Here is a 15,795-nt window from a genome sequence, read left to right as displayed (position 1 = left end):
TACACCATGCATGCATTTAAATCGCTGTTCATCAGTGCATTCTTAAGCTGAAAATATCGATGTCTCTCTCGGTTCCGAAGCTTTAGTATAAAGTGACGAATCCCCTGGAGTCTGTGGAGTCTTTTCAGAAATGGTGAAATAGCTACTAGAGCTATCTTTCTCTTTGGGTCGACACTTCATTAAGCTTAGCTTCCTTCTTTTCTTCCCGAGTCTTTATTCCCGAGACGGAACTTCTCGCGGACCGTTACCTCTCTCTCACCCTCGGGAACGGCAAGGGACGGACTTCGGTTGCCGATACATTAGCTCCCCCTGCGGTCCTCTCTCTATACAGAATTCGAAATCATTAGCGCCAAGCAACCAAGAGTAAATTAACTAGGAGTAAAATGCTCCCGAAGCGAAACTGCATTATGGCGTTAGAAAGTTTCATTCTGATCATCGTCAGAATATTTGGAAAGACATTCACCGTTACAGTTGTATACTCTTGGTTGATTCACTCTTGTTTATAGGACATATGTACAATCTTGGAGGCGATGGAGAGGAAGAAGACGCTGTACGAAAAAGGCAGTTGATAACATTGACAGTGGAGCTGGTTATAATGCCATTTTCCTTCCCCCCTTCTTAGCTATTATTATTCGCTAGCGTTAGACGGAAGTTGGTTCCTCCTTTAATCGAATACCAAGATGGGGAATTGGGTGGGTGGAACGATTTGTTCTTAACTGGCGCTATCGTGTTTTTTTTTCGTTCATCGTTTTTCAAAGAAAACGCGTCGCACGGTTAATGGGGAGGAAAGGCACGCTTGATAGCTAGTCTTGGACATACCTAGTACGCGCCTCGCTGAATTGAATACGTGGAGGGAAGGCTTGAAGTATAGATAAGGAGATTCTCTTTCCTGTAAAAACTGACGAAGCGTTCCGCGTCTTTAATGAAGGAGAACATGAAAGAACTTGCTGGGGGATGAATACGGTATAAGGTGTTTTAGTAGAGTTGGAACCCTGTTGGAACCTATCCGCATTCCCCTTTACCTTCTCCTTACCTTAATCTTGCTCGAATTAACGAGGGTTGACGGCGATTACTGGATTCTTGGTGGTTGTCTTACTATCTTGAAAATAATTGACGAGTTATAAATGAGGTAACCTAGGGATTGCGTACGTTAATTTCGCTACCATGAATCTTATTAACTGTGTATGGGAGTGAAAAAAATGGGTGCACGTCGCCGTGCCGATACAAAAACGACGAGAAAGATGATATTCTAGTATATTCATTCTTATTAATATGTAAAGCTTAATTAAAAGACTAAATATTAATTGTATTAAATACCTTAAGGCCTAATAAGTCGGTTTAGAGATCCACTCTGAAATGAAAAGGATGTAGGCCTAGACAGACTCGCCTCTTTTTTTTTGCCGCTGAAAAACTCATTAGTTACTACTGGCTCTTCTCTCAGACTTTCCTAATTGCAATTAGTGATAAATAATAGTCCCTGAGCCTGCATATTCAATCTTAATTAAAGAATAATTAAGCTTGATTGGTCTCGCTCATTAAATTTTAATTTTATCTATGGCGTTAAAATCTTTAATTACGATATTTTAAAAACGTTTTTAAACTAAAGATATGTTGTTTTATTTTCAAGGATGGTTGGAGCCCCTGCTGGACAGGATAGCTCGTAATACGACGACGGTCGTGTGTCCAGTTATCGACGTTTTGGACGACGCTACTTTGGAGTATCATTACCGGGATTCCGGTGGGATTAATGTCGGTGGATTCGATTGGAATCTTCAGTTCAATTGGCACTCTATCCCCGAGAGGGAAAAGAAACGCAGGAAGCATCCTTGGGACCCCGTCTGGTAAGTCGGAGAAATCCCAACTTCCTCTTTGGTCTCTGTCTGTCTTCGTGCTTTAAACCGTGGGAAGAGAATCCAGGTTTCGAGACTTATCGCTGTGAATTATTAGTATTATCTATAATTGCTGAAAGCAACAAGCCATCTTATATCGTCTAATGAACCTTAGTTTCTTAGAATTGCGTTCTCAGTAGCAAGGTCAAAGGTCGAACCCATGTACTAAAAAAGTTTATGCAAAAACGGATTTATGTCATAGTAGAAGGTTCGCGGCCATCTTGTTTCTTAAACCGAGCGAGCAAGCCGTATCTCAAATCTCCCTGGAGATCTATTGGCTCATTTTCCCCTTAGGGCCATGCACTATGGCCAACTAGGACAGACCCCAGTTCAGTTGGTCCCCCATGTGTCGCGTAGCTATCAACGTATACTCGAGTGAAGCTCGCCTATGTCCCGCTATAGTTGTCCATCATATTTTTTGAAAGAAGCTTTTAGTAGTCCGAGTCATCCCCCATGAGGGCGCCGAAAGAGGGACGAGAAGGAATAGTGACCAAATGAGTTATTACTCGAGTGAAAGACTAGAAGTATGGTAGAAGTCTCTAGTCGTCTTCTATAAAATCGTAGCTAAATTTCCCTCATAGTTTTCATAGTTCCCTATAGTATATAGGCGAAGATTTTTGGAGGGTTCCCGAAAGTTGGGAAGAAAAATGACTGGATTAATAATAACGTTGAAACGAATGACTTCCGACCGCGAATATAGGCCTACTCTTTTTTTTCGTTTCTTTCGCTTCTAGCTTTTACTAGAAGAAGCAGGGCATGGTTGGTTCCGCTTCCTTTATTAGAAAGTCGTCTTCCAACCCCTAACCTCGCCAGGGTCCGCCCTGCCCCTTAAATCGGGCCCCATCCCTTCATTTATCAAGTTTCTACCATGACTCTTACTCGGATAGATATTTTCATGATAGAAAAAGGTTTTCTTTCTTTTTTCTGTAGGGACCTAAAACGTTCTTCTTAGAGAAATTAGAATCGTTCTTACTCCCCCTATCTCCTAGCCTTAACTTAAGCGTGGTGTTATCAGACTTTTTTTTATTAGCCAAGTACTGATATTGCAGGGTAATTAAGTAATAGAAGAAACTGCAATGACGTATCGACTTAACAGATTTTTTTTACCCCCTGAATAGAATGTCACCTTTTATCGGAATTGCAATTAAATTCAGTTCAATTTGAACAAATTAGTTTCCCATTATCCCCGAAGATTGATTTCTTAAGGCATAAGGAGACAATTTCTAAAATGATTTCTAAAAGCTTGTCGTCGTCTTTCCGCCCATTCCAGCTTCGCTTTCTCTCTTTTCTCGCTAACCCTAAACTAGATTATCCTAAATTAAAAAAGAAAACTTTCCTCTTTTTGAAAAACTTGCGCTCGAGGACAAAAATAATATAAAAAAAGATCCCAGGTTTTATTTCTTTCCAATTTGTCAAATTGTAACTTGGCAGCATCCATCGCCTCGACCATTCTACTCCCAATTTTCTCCCTTGGCCCTCTTTCTTTCTCTACTTAAACTTTTCCTTCATCTTCCCCCGAACCCGGTCCTTGATTGGTCCCAAAAAACCCCTTCTGTGCCCCTTAAGTTGCGCGAGTAATGAGGGTTCTGACAAAGTTAAGGAGCGCCCATGTCTCCTCCTAACCCCTATACAATCTTTCCCGCCAAAAAATAAGAAATTTGGGCAACTCGACTGAGATACTAACTGGAACTTGTATAGATATATCCAAGAATTTAATACTTTAGGCTTTGAATATGCACCTAACTAGTAACTATTAGAAATTGCTACGACAAACGACAATGAGTATTAGGGTGTATTTGAAAAATTCGTTAGGCCTTGGTTTTTGATTTTGGAAAAATTGCGCGCGCTTTAATGATTGAAGAGTAAGAGTACTGTCACGTGATTTTAATTTTTTTTTTTTTTTTTGAGATTTAGTTTTACGAAAATATTGAATCAATTCCCTGAATGAATTGTTTTCAAGCGCTTCTAGACGTCGGCGCCATTTTAATTTATTTTTTATTATTTTATTTTATTTTTTTTCTTGGTATGTTCTTGGGAGTTAGAGTGATCGGTGACAAATTACAAGGATATATATCTTTTTTTGCGCGAGAATCGTCTCTCGTATTTTATTAGGTTCATTATTTCTGGGACGTGATCTTCTTTCGAGCAAGAGAGAGAAAGAGAGAAGACGCGCGGGAGGAAAAGATAAAAATAGATATAAAGAAATATGGCGGGAATCTCGGAGAGAGTCGGCTCGGGTTTTAGGCGGGAAAAAGTCTGACCATAGATATCAAAATTATATATATTTTCAATCTCTGTTATTGAGATGAACGATACAATAAGGCTAATCGGAGGACAGGGTCTATTTTAGGGAACATGGTTATTTCATTTCCAATATCTATTTCATTTTCTCGCCCCCGTAACCCGTCGAATCTGATGGACGGGCGTTGCGTGGATTTATTTCCCCAGATATTTCGTGGAATCTTAGTTCTTCATAGGTCATTAACTAGATATATAGAAGGGAAAAGGGGTCCTTCTACGGTTTCTAGTTTCGCTCCTAAAGAGTTCGTCTCACTACCTGTAATTAGTGAAGTCGAGCTTTACAACCCTTTATAAAGAATTTACATTGGTTTACATTAGGGTTAACTGGGCACGTGAGGAACTCTGCTCCTAAACAGTTTCCTTCCCTCGCACGTGCTATTGTTTGTTCATGATGTAATAACGAATGAAGGGAAAGTAAGGAAAGGGAGATACCCTTAACTGTAAAAGATATATTTTCTTACGTGTTCTGTATTCGGTTTAGTTGATTGAATGACGGATGGATGTATTTGGGTGCGTCTACACATATATGAATACTTAAGCCTACTTTTAAAATAATTAACCTTCCCCCGCCCCTTTCTCTCTTTTATGAATGTCTCTTGATATAAATTATTCGAAATTATCATTTCGTTTTGAACTTTGAACGCGTCAGGACATTACGGGCTAAGCTCTAATCGTCTGAATTTCTGGGAAAACGGATGGAAATTTTTGGAAGCTCTCCCTAAAATTCCGCGTCGATTCATTTGAATTTCAAATTAATTCAAAGCCGCTAAAGTTTTAAAATCTCGTTATTTCTGGCAAATTTAAATAGTTTAGAGCTGGCCGAATTTAATATTTATAGTTCTGGCTGCTGGGCTGCGTGAAAGCTTAAAACCCATGCACTTTCGGGTGCGGACGACGATGCGCGAACCGGAATTAGGGCCAGCTGAATTTGCTTTTGATTTTGGATTCTAAAATCTAAATTATTTCGCCGAACCTTGGGTTGAAATGTTTTAAAGAGAGAGTGAAATGATCTTTTTCAACCATTGTATTTTTGTCCCATTGATTCGTTCCTTTTTTGTGATTTTTTTCAAACCCCTACGTGATAAATTTGAGAATAGTTTTCAACATATGATGAAAACATGGTGGGTTTTGTTCTTGCAATAAGTCGATTTCAATTCTGTTTCATCCTTTCTTCGGGATCTTTGGGTTTTAGCGGGGAGGGGGAGGATGGGAAATGATAGAAATATGAGCCCAAAATAGAAAAAAAGGAAACAAGCTCTCAAACTATAAACCAAAGATGAAGTCTTAAAGTACATTTTTTTCCAATCTATGATTCGGTGGTTTTCAGCGAAGCTTTAAAGCCCTAGACTTTTCTTCTTAGACGTGCTGTCCATCTTGTTCCATAAAAAGAACAGTTCGTGTCGCGGCCTTGTCAAATTCTTTGATTACAATTTCTAGGGGGATGTCGCCGTATCCCGAAAGCTAACGGTTGGAGGCTTTAGGTCTAGGGTTTAGGGGTCATTCGACTTCCGAACATTTTTTGGTTGCCTTCAACCAATTTTTTTTTCTTTCCCCCTTATTTCGCTTCAGCACTATTATTATTCGCTCGCGAGGAACCTCAAGCTCGCGTGCCAAAGAGAAACCGAGCCAAGGCCTAACGAGGAAGCGGAAGGGGCTGCTGGCAAAAGCCTCTTCACTCGAACTTGTCAAACGAACGTCAAAAATGAGAGGCCAGTCGTTTATCAAACTTCTCACTCTGACTTCTCTTTTCTCTCTCTCTCTTGGTCTTGGTCCTCTTCCGCTTCTGGTACGTTGCTTGGCTACTGTTCTCTAGCTTCCATGGTACCCACCCTTAGTTGCTCCTCTTGAGTCCTTTATTTCTAGAGCGGATGAGGTGGCGTCCCCTTTGATTGAAACTTCTCTTTTCCTCTCTCTCTCTCTCTCTCTCTCTCTCTCTCTTCTCCTCTTCATTGGTCCCATTTTGAGGAAGACCAAGGGGAAGGTAAGATACGATCAAGAACTATATGATGGTCTTGGATTCAAAGGGATACTGGAATGGAAAGAAGAACCGCGAGACCCCTGTAGAATTATAGGCCTAATTTTTGGCTTATACGTTTTAACGCGATTCACTGTCCCTTTAAGGAGGTTTTTTTTCAGAGGAATGACACTGTTTAGGGGTGGAAGGAAATGGGTGATCGTCTAAAGAAAAGAATGTTGTCAACTGCTAAGCCGATTAATTTGTGGGAGCGTCTTGTTGAAATTCTTAGGTCCTTCGATTAAACTTTCTTTTCGTACTAAGCTCTCCTCTAAACAACTATTTGGCAACAACCCTCGTATTTTTTTCTTTCTTCTTTCAATCCACGTCTTTTTGTAAATAGGGGCCATTTTCCATTTGATATTTGTTTTTCTTCTTAACAGCGATAAATTGTTCTTTGCTAAATAGTTTGCGCATGGACCCTCTTCCTCCTCTATCTCGTCTGTTAGTTCTCGTTAGCAAACTTAGTCTTTCCTTTAACTAGTCTGTCAATCTAAAACAGGCAATGAGAATCTTCAAAAAGAGGAAGTTAAAAACGGAAGTAAGATAAATACTGTCAGAAAAAACAACAGATCTCTGGCTGTACGCGTAACACGCATCGACGCTTATATCTATACTCGTATAAAAATAGAAAAACTGAGATTTTTGAAATTGATAACGCGGAAGTAATTGCAACAAACCTAGCACTACTGAAAGGTTTATATCCTGTCTTTCTTTCAATTGTTTAAATACTCTTGATGAGTCATTTTTATTTTTGTCTCGAATCTCGTGTTCGAGGAGATCACGAGACACGTAGGGAGACATCATTCTCGTTAGTAAACCATTAAAAAAATATACCGAATTTTTGTGGGATGCGTGGAAATAAAGAGCAAAATAAGCCTGGTGCGAGACGAACCTCGAGCGTGTTGTATCTGACTGGCGAAGCGTTCTTCCGAATCGAAACAAACTCTAACGAGAGTTAAGAAAGATGGAGAGAAGATGCGGAGGAAACCTTTCTATTCATCCTAGTTCCCTTTTTTTCCCCTTTTCCTTTTCCACTCGTCGTCCCAGATCCGAAGTCTTGGTTCCGCGTTTGCACTCCGTATTCTTTTATATTCGCGCGAGCCCTCTTACGCCATCTTATCATTTCCCAAGATTCCCTAGCTCGAAAGAATTCTTTACGAATGCAAATGCGAAGAAGAAATTCCTCTTTAGGGCTCTGCTCTCTAACTCGTAAATTTTCTCCTTTGACAGTTGAAATCATCCACCCACCACAAAACTAACCCCCCCCCCCACCACCACCAACTCTAAAAATAACTCTTTTTCTTAAAGGGTTAGTGTCCTTAAAATATTTGGACTTTTAAATATATGTTTCAAAACCTAAAATTAGTAACTATGGTTCCAACCCGCATGTAATTCCTTTTTAGAGTCGATTATTTTTCAGTGCAGATACGCGTCTCTTTCCTGATACTGCACCTTTAACTATACTGTCACACCTTCATTGTTAGTACGCGGTACCTTTGATGCCCCAAATACTGTTAACAATGCGATTCACGAATTAAAAATAAAAGAAAAGAAACAGTGTTTGATTTCCCACGAGTTTCTCCGTGTCGCTATCCGTCTCTCTATTTTAAATAACTTTATTCTTACAAACCTTTATAATTTATTTCTTTTACTCCTCTATACTTCAAAGTGCGCCCTAAGGGAATTTTCTAGCGGTTTTCTTATCAAGTTCCTCGCATAAGTAGCCTAGTTTTTTTTCTTCTTACTTAAACTTTCTTGTTCAGTTACCTTACATAACGTTCTTACACGCACTTTGAAGTTAGGAAGGTTTTTACCTTTTAGAATTTTTCTATCACATTTCTATTCGTCTATGGCTTCTCTGTGTTGGTTCCATTTTCCCGAACAAAAATATCTCAAATTGGTTAGTCTTAAAACTTAATAAACTTTAGTTAAAAGTTTGGCCGAGTTAAGGATGAAGCTCTTACCCATCCACGCTCGTAACCCACCCTCTGTCGAAGGAGGCTTGGAAACGTCGTCTCTATATGTATGGGTAACCTGTCGTTCTAGATGCCCCTGGGCTAGTTTTCCAAGTTATTCGGGCGTAATAATGGAATTCTCCCCCATAAATCCTCCCTTACCCATTTTATATAATCATATACGAAGGACCAGGTGAGGTGATGGCGTGTGTGTCCATCCCAGAACCCATTTTATCTTTTCTGAATTCTTCATTAAGTTCATTTTCTCGTCCTCGATACTCTGTAAAGTACTTATCATTAGATTTCGTCATCTTCAAAGGTTTTTCCATAAACCGTATTCACTAATCACATCGCATTATTGTTATTCTTGAAACCAAAGGCTCAATGAATATTAATGTATTGAGAAAGCACGTGAAATTAAAAACCAATATCAAACCAAGGCTTAAGAAATTTTTCAAGTTTATATGATTACCAGTGCCATTTGTATTAGGCTTTAATATAAGCTCTAATAATACGCCAGAGCTTCCAATTTGTCCGTGGTGACCCGAATTATCAAACTCTTAAGGTCTTTTCAGACGTTTGGCTCAACTGGGTGGCTCAAAAAGTTGAGTAACCTAAATGAGTCAAATAGTTGTATCGTCTGAAAAGGCCTTTAATAACGTAATATTATACGGTAGTGAACCAAATTTATACGTCTATATAGAACATTGTATCTTTATATATTCGGGTCGGTTTATACCACCAATAATCTTTTGGGGACACGCTCCTCTGTGAGCACTCGCGGTAAATCTTCCTTTAATCAAATATGTATTAGCCCTTTGTTTTCTTTCTGACGTTGGTATACGGTCCCTCACTCGCGAAGAGCGGGGAAGAGGGAATCTCTATGATAATCGTCTGGCGTTCCCTGTTCCGGTTCACCTCTCATCCTCCTTTACTTCCGTTTCTACTCGACAAGAGAAAAGAGAGAGAGAGAGAGAGCGCGAAAGATCAGATCTTGCGGCCGATATTGTCCTTATATCCCAACTCATTCTTGTCGGCTGCGCTAGCTAGCCCTTGTCATCCTTTCCCCTTTTATATCTTGTGAGAATTGTTAGGTATGCTTAGGAGCTCGTTATAAACAGCGTCTAGACGACTGGTTCGTGCCTAATTGCATTGCATTGAAATGATAATTGTAATGATAAGTAATAAGTGATGTTGTTTAGTTGGGTGCACAATGGCCCCGCTTTAGTCCTAGCATTTCTTCGTAATATACTTATTCGTAGTGCGATGTACTCCAGCTGTTTCTGCATAACAGCTGTAACAATATTCTTATGTCGTCTTTACTATAAACACGTGGCTCCCCCCCCCCCCCCAATGTTGGCTCCATCTTAATGTTACGCGATCTTCTGACGTCAGAGTTAGCCTGGCAAAAAGAAATCTAGGAGTTTTTAGGGGAAAAAAATTAAAATCCTCTACTTAATCTAAGAGATTAAAGTGAGAGCGTGATGTTTAAAGGGAAGATGATATATGAATATTGTGCCTTCAAGATGAGACTCGTGTTCTGGTGTCAACACGTTCCTTGTTTTAAACGGAAGTTTCTCACATATCTCCTTCCTCTGAGGCTCGCGTGTCCCCTTTTCCATGTCTAGTCAACCGATCAAACACGGTATTGTCATTCCGCATTCTCCGTTTATTCCGGAATTTAAATTCTGTGTAAGCCTTGCCAAATACCCGAGGCAAATTAATGTAAAAAAAAATAAATTCTAATTTAATTTATAATCTTGAACAACGTTGACACGTTTCAAAATAAAAACACGAGGTTCGGGGTTTTTTTATATATATATAATTAAAATGTCAATTCTCGAGTCGTTCCTGAAATGTTTTAGCTGACGAAATTAACGTTTTATATAAATTTTTCGTGAAAGGGAAATTACTTTTTTCTTGTCTCTTTTCATTTTTGCCTTGAAAGAACGACGTGTCCAAGTCCTAGCCAACAACATACATACTTGTCGAAGCTACCAAACTAGTACTATTTTTCTCTCTTTGCAATCTAGTACGTACGCTATAGTATTGATTCAAATGGTGTCTCTCGGTCTCTCTCTAGGGTTGAGTGGAATGTATGAAAAGTTTTGTATAACGCGAACGCCCGGGCTATGTAAATACTTTCCCAAAAATACTGTCACTTATTTACTTTTCGAGAGGAAGCTAGTATCTACTTCCGTTTTTAGAGAATATTTGAAACTAGGTACATTTTGGGTATTAAATTTCCGTCAACCTTTTTTGAAGTGTATAGTATATTTATATGTATTTCGGTAAATGGATTGGTCGTGTTTATCTTTGAAAGAATTTTTTTTCCGTAGAGAAATTGTGTTCCTCGAATAGTGTATTTATTTTTTTGATGTTTTTTCTCTCGCAGGTCGCCCACTATGGCTGGAGGTCTATTTTCAATTGACAAATCTTTCTTTGAAAAGCTCGGAACTTACGATAGTGGCTTCGATATATGGGGCGGTGAAAATCTAGAGCTTTCATTTAAGGTATTTATTTTAAATACAAAATTGTTTTTTGTTTGTTTAAACTTTGAGTTTTTGATTGAACCCTTTTGGTTGTGTTTTTCTTTTTAATTTTTAGACGTGGATGTGCGGAGGAACACTGGAAATAGTTCCTTGCTCTCATGTCGGTCACATATTTCGTAAGAGAAGTCCTTACAAATGGAGAAGCGGCGTCAACGTCCTGAAGCGAAATTCTATTCGATTAGCCGAGGTCTGGCTAGACGAGTATGCCAAATATTACTATCAAAGGATAGGCTACGACCTGGTAAATATCATCTTTCATCTATCTTTGTTTCTTTTTGCGTCTACGTTACCGCGACGAAGGTTGTTTTTATAACATAGTCCGAGTGCTCTCGAGTTTTTCGGTTTGATTACAAGGCTGTAGTCGTATCCTAACTAGGGTACATGGTGAATCAGGCCGTTCCACCTATTCAAAAACCTTATGAACCTTATAACGAAATTTAAAATTGAAATAGGAAGTATTGAAATTCCTTTTCCTCCTTTGGTTTGTTTGTTTGCTTCCGTTTTCTTAAAATTCAATAATATTTTTGATTGTAAGGAATTTTACTTTCTGATACAATGCGCCCTTTCATTTTTGTTAGCTATAGAATTCTCTCTCCAGTTTAAGTCTAAATTATTAAAGTCAAAGTACAAACATAGGGTATAAGTAAGGTGGTGGCAGGCGAGGTTTTGGTGGGACTTCCTTTTCAAGAGATCAGAGGCAGCTGTTAAACTGGGATCGTTTTGCATTTCTATAGTTTCCCCTTATCCTTCAATTCCACCTCCGTATACCATTTCGATATAATCCGAAGTTGCCTTTTAACGGTGCCTTCTCTCAACGACGTTTTAATGCCACCAAGGCTTAACTTAAGTTTAGCCTCCAGTTCTATTCTTATCAAAAGCTATGGAAAATCCCGCCCAAAAACCCAGTTTTATGATCCGAACATAAAACCCTTTGGAAAATATATAGATCCCCTACCGAAGAATTTCATCTTCTCATAGAAGCGAAGCGCGAGTTTTAATACATTTCTATCAGAAAGTTTTAGGAAAAATCTGTTAGGCGAGCTATAGTAACTATAACTATTTCCGTGTAAGTCTACAGTGACTCGGACATTACCCCTATCTCTTTATGCCTGCCTCGAGGCATCCAATAGATGCTGGAAACATTCTGAACTTTATTACCTTACCGTCCCAGAAATATACACCGTTTTTCCTACATTACTTGCTTTTATTCGCGCTGTTCCACCGCTATAAAATATTTTAATTTCGAATCTTAGAAATATTCTCAAAGTTCAGAGAATCTTGGAAAATTTACCGTGATAAGGAGGATTAAGACTTGGAGTAGAAATAGCTCTCTAACTGCAAAGATTTTGGATAAAATATTTGTTTTAATGCTTTTGGATGTTAACTATATTTCTAATAACATGTTACGTCTCCAGATGTTAATCCTCTTTGGTCGTAAGGTTTTAAGTATAGGTTTGGGTCTTCATATTCAGGGCTTAGGCTATTTTGGTAAGGATTACCTTCGTCATATATATTAAATTTTACTTGGGAGCCTACGATTGCCGCTAAGCCCCCTCCAAGGGATAATATCGTCTGGTAGAAATGATATTTAAAAAATTCGCAGACGATTTAAATGCGGGGCAGCGTCCAGGCCCTGAAGGCCCTCCAGGGACGTTAAGTTTGAGTTGTGAATTTATAATTAAATATTATATTATATTCTATACCTCGTTATGTTTCTCGAAAATATTTCCTAAAAGTTTTAAAAAAATCAAGCCTTAATGTTGAAAACTACTACCCACTTCACCCTTTAAAATAACTTCTCCTTAAACCTGGTGCGTGGCAGGAACAACATTTCTACAGGGGCTATCGAAAAATACATTAGGGTTGTCACCCTAAAAGCTGGCTTTTCCTGAACATTCAGATTACCGAAAAAAAAATATTGTTTTTAGCCCTTATCTTAATTCCTTTCTTAAACGCCATAGTCTGTCTATTATTTCTGAAGCAATACAGATAAATACGGGGGAGATGGGATACCTAGGTACAAATATCAATACGGGCATCTCTTTTAACCTGAATTTCTCCTCTAGTGACTCTAGAAGCTGGTATAGTTGGCTCCCCATTGATTCCTCTTATCAGTGTGACAATACCCTTTTGTCAAAGAGAAACAAGTTGTTTTTACTAGAACCTTTTTGAATAGCGTCTAGTCCCCTGCATTGTTTTACCGCGTGTCTTTGTGTCACTATCTTCTAATAACTTTAAGACTTTCGTTGTATTGGCTATTTTGTAAATAACCAAATCGATCCTTTATTATATTTTTCTAACCACGAACATAAATAATATTGTTAAAAGGGAAATTGTAATTCTAGAAAGCAGCGCTCCATTTTTCTTCGTGGCATAGAGTAACGGCAGTACTCTACATTTTACTGTATTAAACTTTATGAGAAACTAACGCGGGGTGCCATTAGTCTAGTCTTAGGAGAGCATTTTTTGATTACACCGGACCCCAATTTTGCGCGCTCCCATAAATCGCGCTCAGTTATTAGTCGGATGGTTCTGTTCGCCTTAATGGTAAGAGATAAATAACAACCCCAACCAAGCTCGTTCTCTTTTCTCTCTGTCAGCTAGCTAGCTTCCAAAATATTGTAATACGAAATCCGAGCTAGCCCCCGTATCGTCTATACACGTAGCTCATGGTTAGAAAGGGGTACGTCAGTTACTCGCACGACAATTCCACACCGTTGTTTATAACAAAATGAGAAGCGAGTGGCTTACCCCTTGCCATGAAAAAATATGTAGATACAACACCTTCGTCTCTCGTGACAATTTTAGAGGGGTTTTTTTTGGTCCATTCTTTATGATGTAATGGCATCCTTTTTTCGACACGGAGAATGGACCCGTGAAATTGCCTCATTACAGCGTTTTTATAAACATTATCTTCCCCTTCTCCTACACTCACACACACCCAATTTTGTTTTTTGATGAAAATAATGGGGCCCACGTCTGTCTCCCCCCTCTTGTTCTTTCTTGATTAACAAGCCACTGTTGCTTAAAAATTTTTGTAAATTGAGAGCCTCGAGGGAGATGAAAAACATGCACGTCGTCAAATAATGATATTGGTTTGCTATTTTTTTTAAATAAACAAGCGCCTATATACTTTTTATTTATTTTTAAATTCTTCAGGGTTAACAGTAACTTCACAGCTTAGGTAAACATTCTAGCATCTTTAATCCGTCTTAGCGTAAAAAAAAATATAATCAAACCCCGACGGTAAAGTACTTATTTTTAAGTATTAATAGAGTGTTGCTTAAGTGATTGAGGATATGTTTTTATCGCGGAAACTTATATTTTTGACACAATGTATCAAATTGTGATAGATGACCCTCCCTATATCTGAGATGGAAAAAACACATCTTCTTCTTCCTCTTCTCTTGGAAATCTTTTTTAAGTATCCGTTGAAAGTTTTCTTAATTTACCCTCTTGCAACGGTGATATATTACCCTTCAATAAATTGTAATTTTTCTTTTTCGTTTCCCGCCACTCCTTCTTATACAAGAGATGTTTTTGATTTAAACATGTTTTTTGTCGTCATCTCAATCCGAGCTTAATGAGGACGTTTTTATTTTCCTGGTGATATCCATACCAGTCCGGAGAACTCTCTGTAATTTTCTTGTCTTCAAGACTTTAACGAAATTTTGATGTCCGTTGTATAATACCCGACGTTGTGTTAGTAATAATAATAATAAGGTGGAAGTACCTACGTAGCGTACTTTATCATCTCGAGGAAGTATAGCGAAGAAAACCACTTCCGTTTTTTTTTTTTTTAGTGTCTCTCTCTTTCTGGAATCTCAGGTTTTTAACTCTCTGGGGGAATTACATCTCGCTTGCTTGGATAGAAAGGAAAATTTACTCGTGTAGAATTTTTCTTCATTTTGTTTTTGAGGGGGTAAGGAAAGCTTCAAGGGGGAAACTCGTTTCGGAGTTTCAAGTCGATTTAAATTATTTAATTTGATTTAGGAACGACTTCATTTTTTTTACACTGAGTTTACTTTCGAGTCTCGATTTTTTTTTTCAACTTGAAGAAATTAATTTACATATTGTTAAATTGAGGTTTTAAACTTTTGAATTACGACTGCCTTTTTCGTGAAATGCAATTTAAATTTATGGGTTTGTTGATTTATTTTGAGCACTTACCCCGTTAATTATTTCTAATCTCAGTGTAGCGTGTTTACCGCTCTCTATTTACTCATTAGAAGACAAACTAAAGATTATTTGGAAATATTTTAAATTTAATTATTTTTTGTATATCGTTACGATTTTTTATTTTATTTTTTTTTTCAAGTTTTGGAATTTGATTAGTTTGAAATTAGATTCTAAATTTAAAAATGTTCGTTCTTTCTCTCTATTCAAATCTGTCAGAGAAAGAGATATTTTTAAAAATGGATTACCCAATTTTCAGTTCACGCTAGAAACAACTATGTTTAGGAAATGGAGGAAAACTTCAAAGTAAAAAAAAAACCGAAAAAGATTCCGAATAAGAATGATTACATTTTGGTAAATTTGTTACATACAGTACGGTTCTACGCTTTTACCAAATGCGCCTAGTATCAGAACCAACTGGCACGAAAGGAAAATCGAAAAACACAAAAAAAAAGGGAAAAACTTTCCACCCACTCTTAGGGGTAAAAAAAAACTTCATCCAAAAATTCTGGGAACAGATTTGAATGCGAAACGATGCGAGTTAGAAAGACTTGATTCGTTTCTTTTTTTGTTCTTTTATTTTCCTATGATTAGCATCTTTTCTCTGACCTAGTGTTTCTATATCCCAATTCAAAATGAGATTTTGTTAAAACCCTTCAAGGGTTTTTGGGTTTATTAACTTCTTGGCTGGTATCACAGTGACCTTACTCGATCAACAGGTCAGAGAAAGCATGCGAAAGTCAGCTTTTCAGTTCGACCTTAAGATGATTTCAAATCATTCACTCATGGAAATTATATTTTGAGGGTTTGTTTAAATCGCTTCGATGATCTTGTTTCTTGAGGAAATGATTTTCTTATTCTTTCTGAAAAACTCTTTTCTTGGAAACATCTTGATTAGAAGGGCG

The 15,795-nt window shown here is 38.0% G+C and overlaps 1 protein-coding gene across 2 annotated transcripts in view; it reads left to right on the top strand.

The window, feature by feature from the left end:
- Nucleotides 1–15,795, top strand: part of LOC149661967 (putative polypeptide N-acetylgalactosaminyltransferase 9) — a 107,897-nt gene that overhangs the window by 87,902 nt on the left and 4,200 nt on the right. For both annotated transcript variants that reach the window (XM_089843537.1, XM_089843538.1), the window contains exons 9-11: nt 1,628–1,841; nt 10,558–10,675; nt 10,770–10,955. In XM_089843537.1, the coding sequence (XP_089699663.1) occupies nt 1,628–1,841; nt 10,558–10,675; nt 10,770–10,955 (518 nt within the window). The remainder of the gene's footprint in view (nt 1–1,627; nt 1,842–10,557; nt 10,676–10,769; nt 10,956–15,795) is intronic.

The sequence above is a fragment of the Phalangium opilio genome, unplaced genomic scaffold (assembly GCF_054372755.1).
Source record: "Phalangium opilio isolate 3A_F unplaced genomic scaffold, DU_Popi_V2 ptg000070l_1, whole genome shotgun sequence".
Classification (NCBI taxonomy): domain Eukaryota; kingdom Metazoa; phylum Arthropoda; class Arachnida; order Opiliones; family Phalangiidae; genus Phalangium; species Phalangium opilio.
The sequence above is the reverse complement of the archived record's forward strand: the minus strand, read 5'-3'. Positions and strand labels throughout refer to the sequence as shown.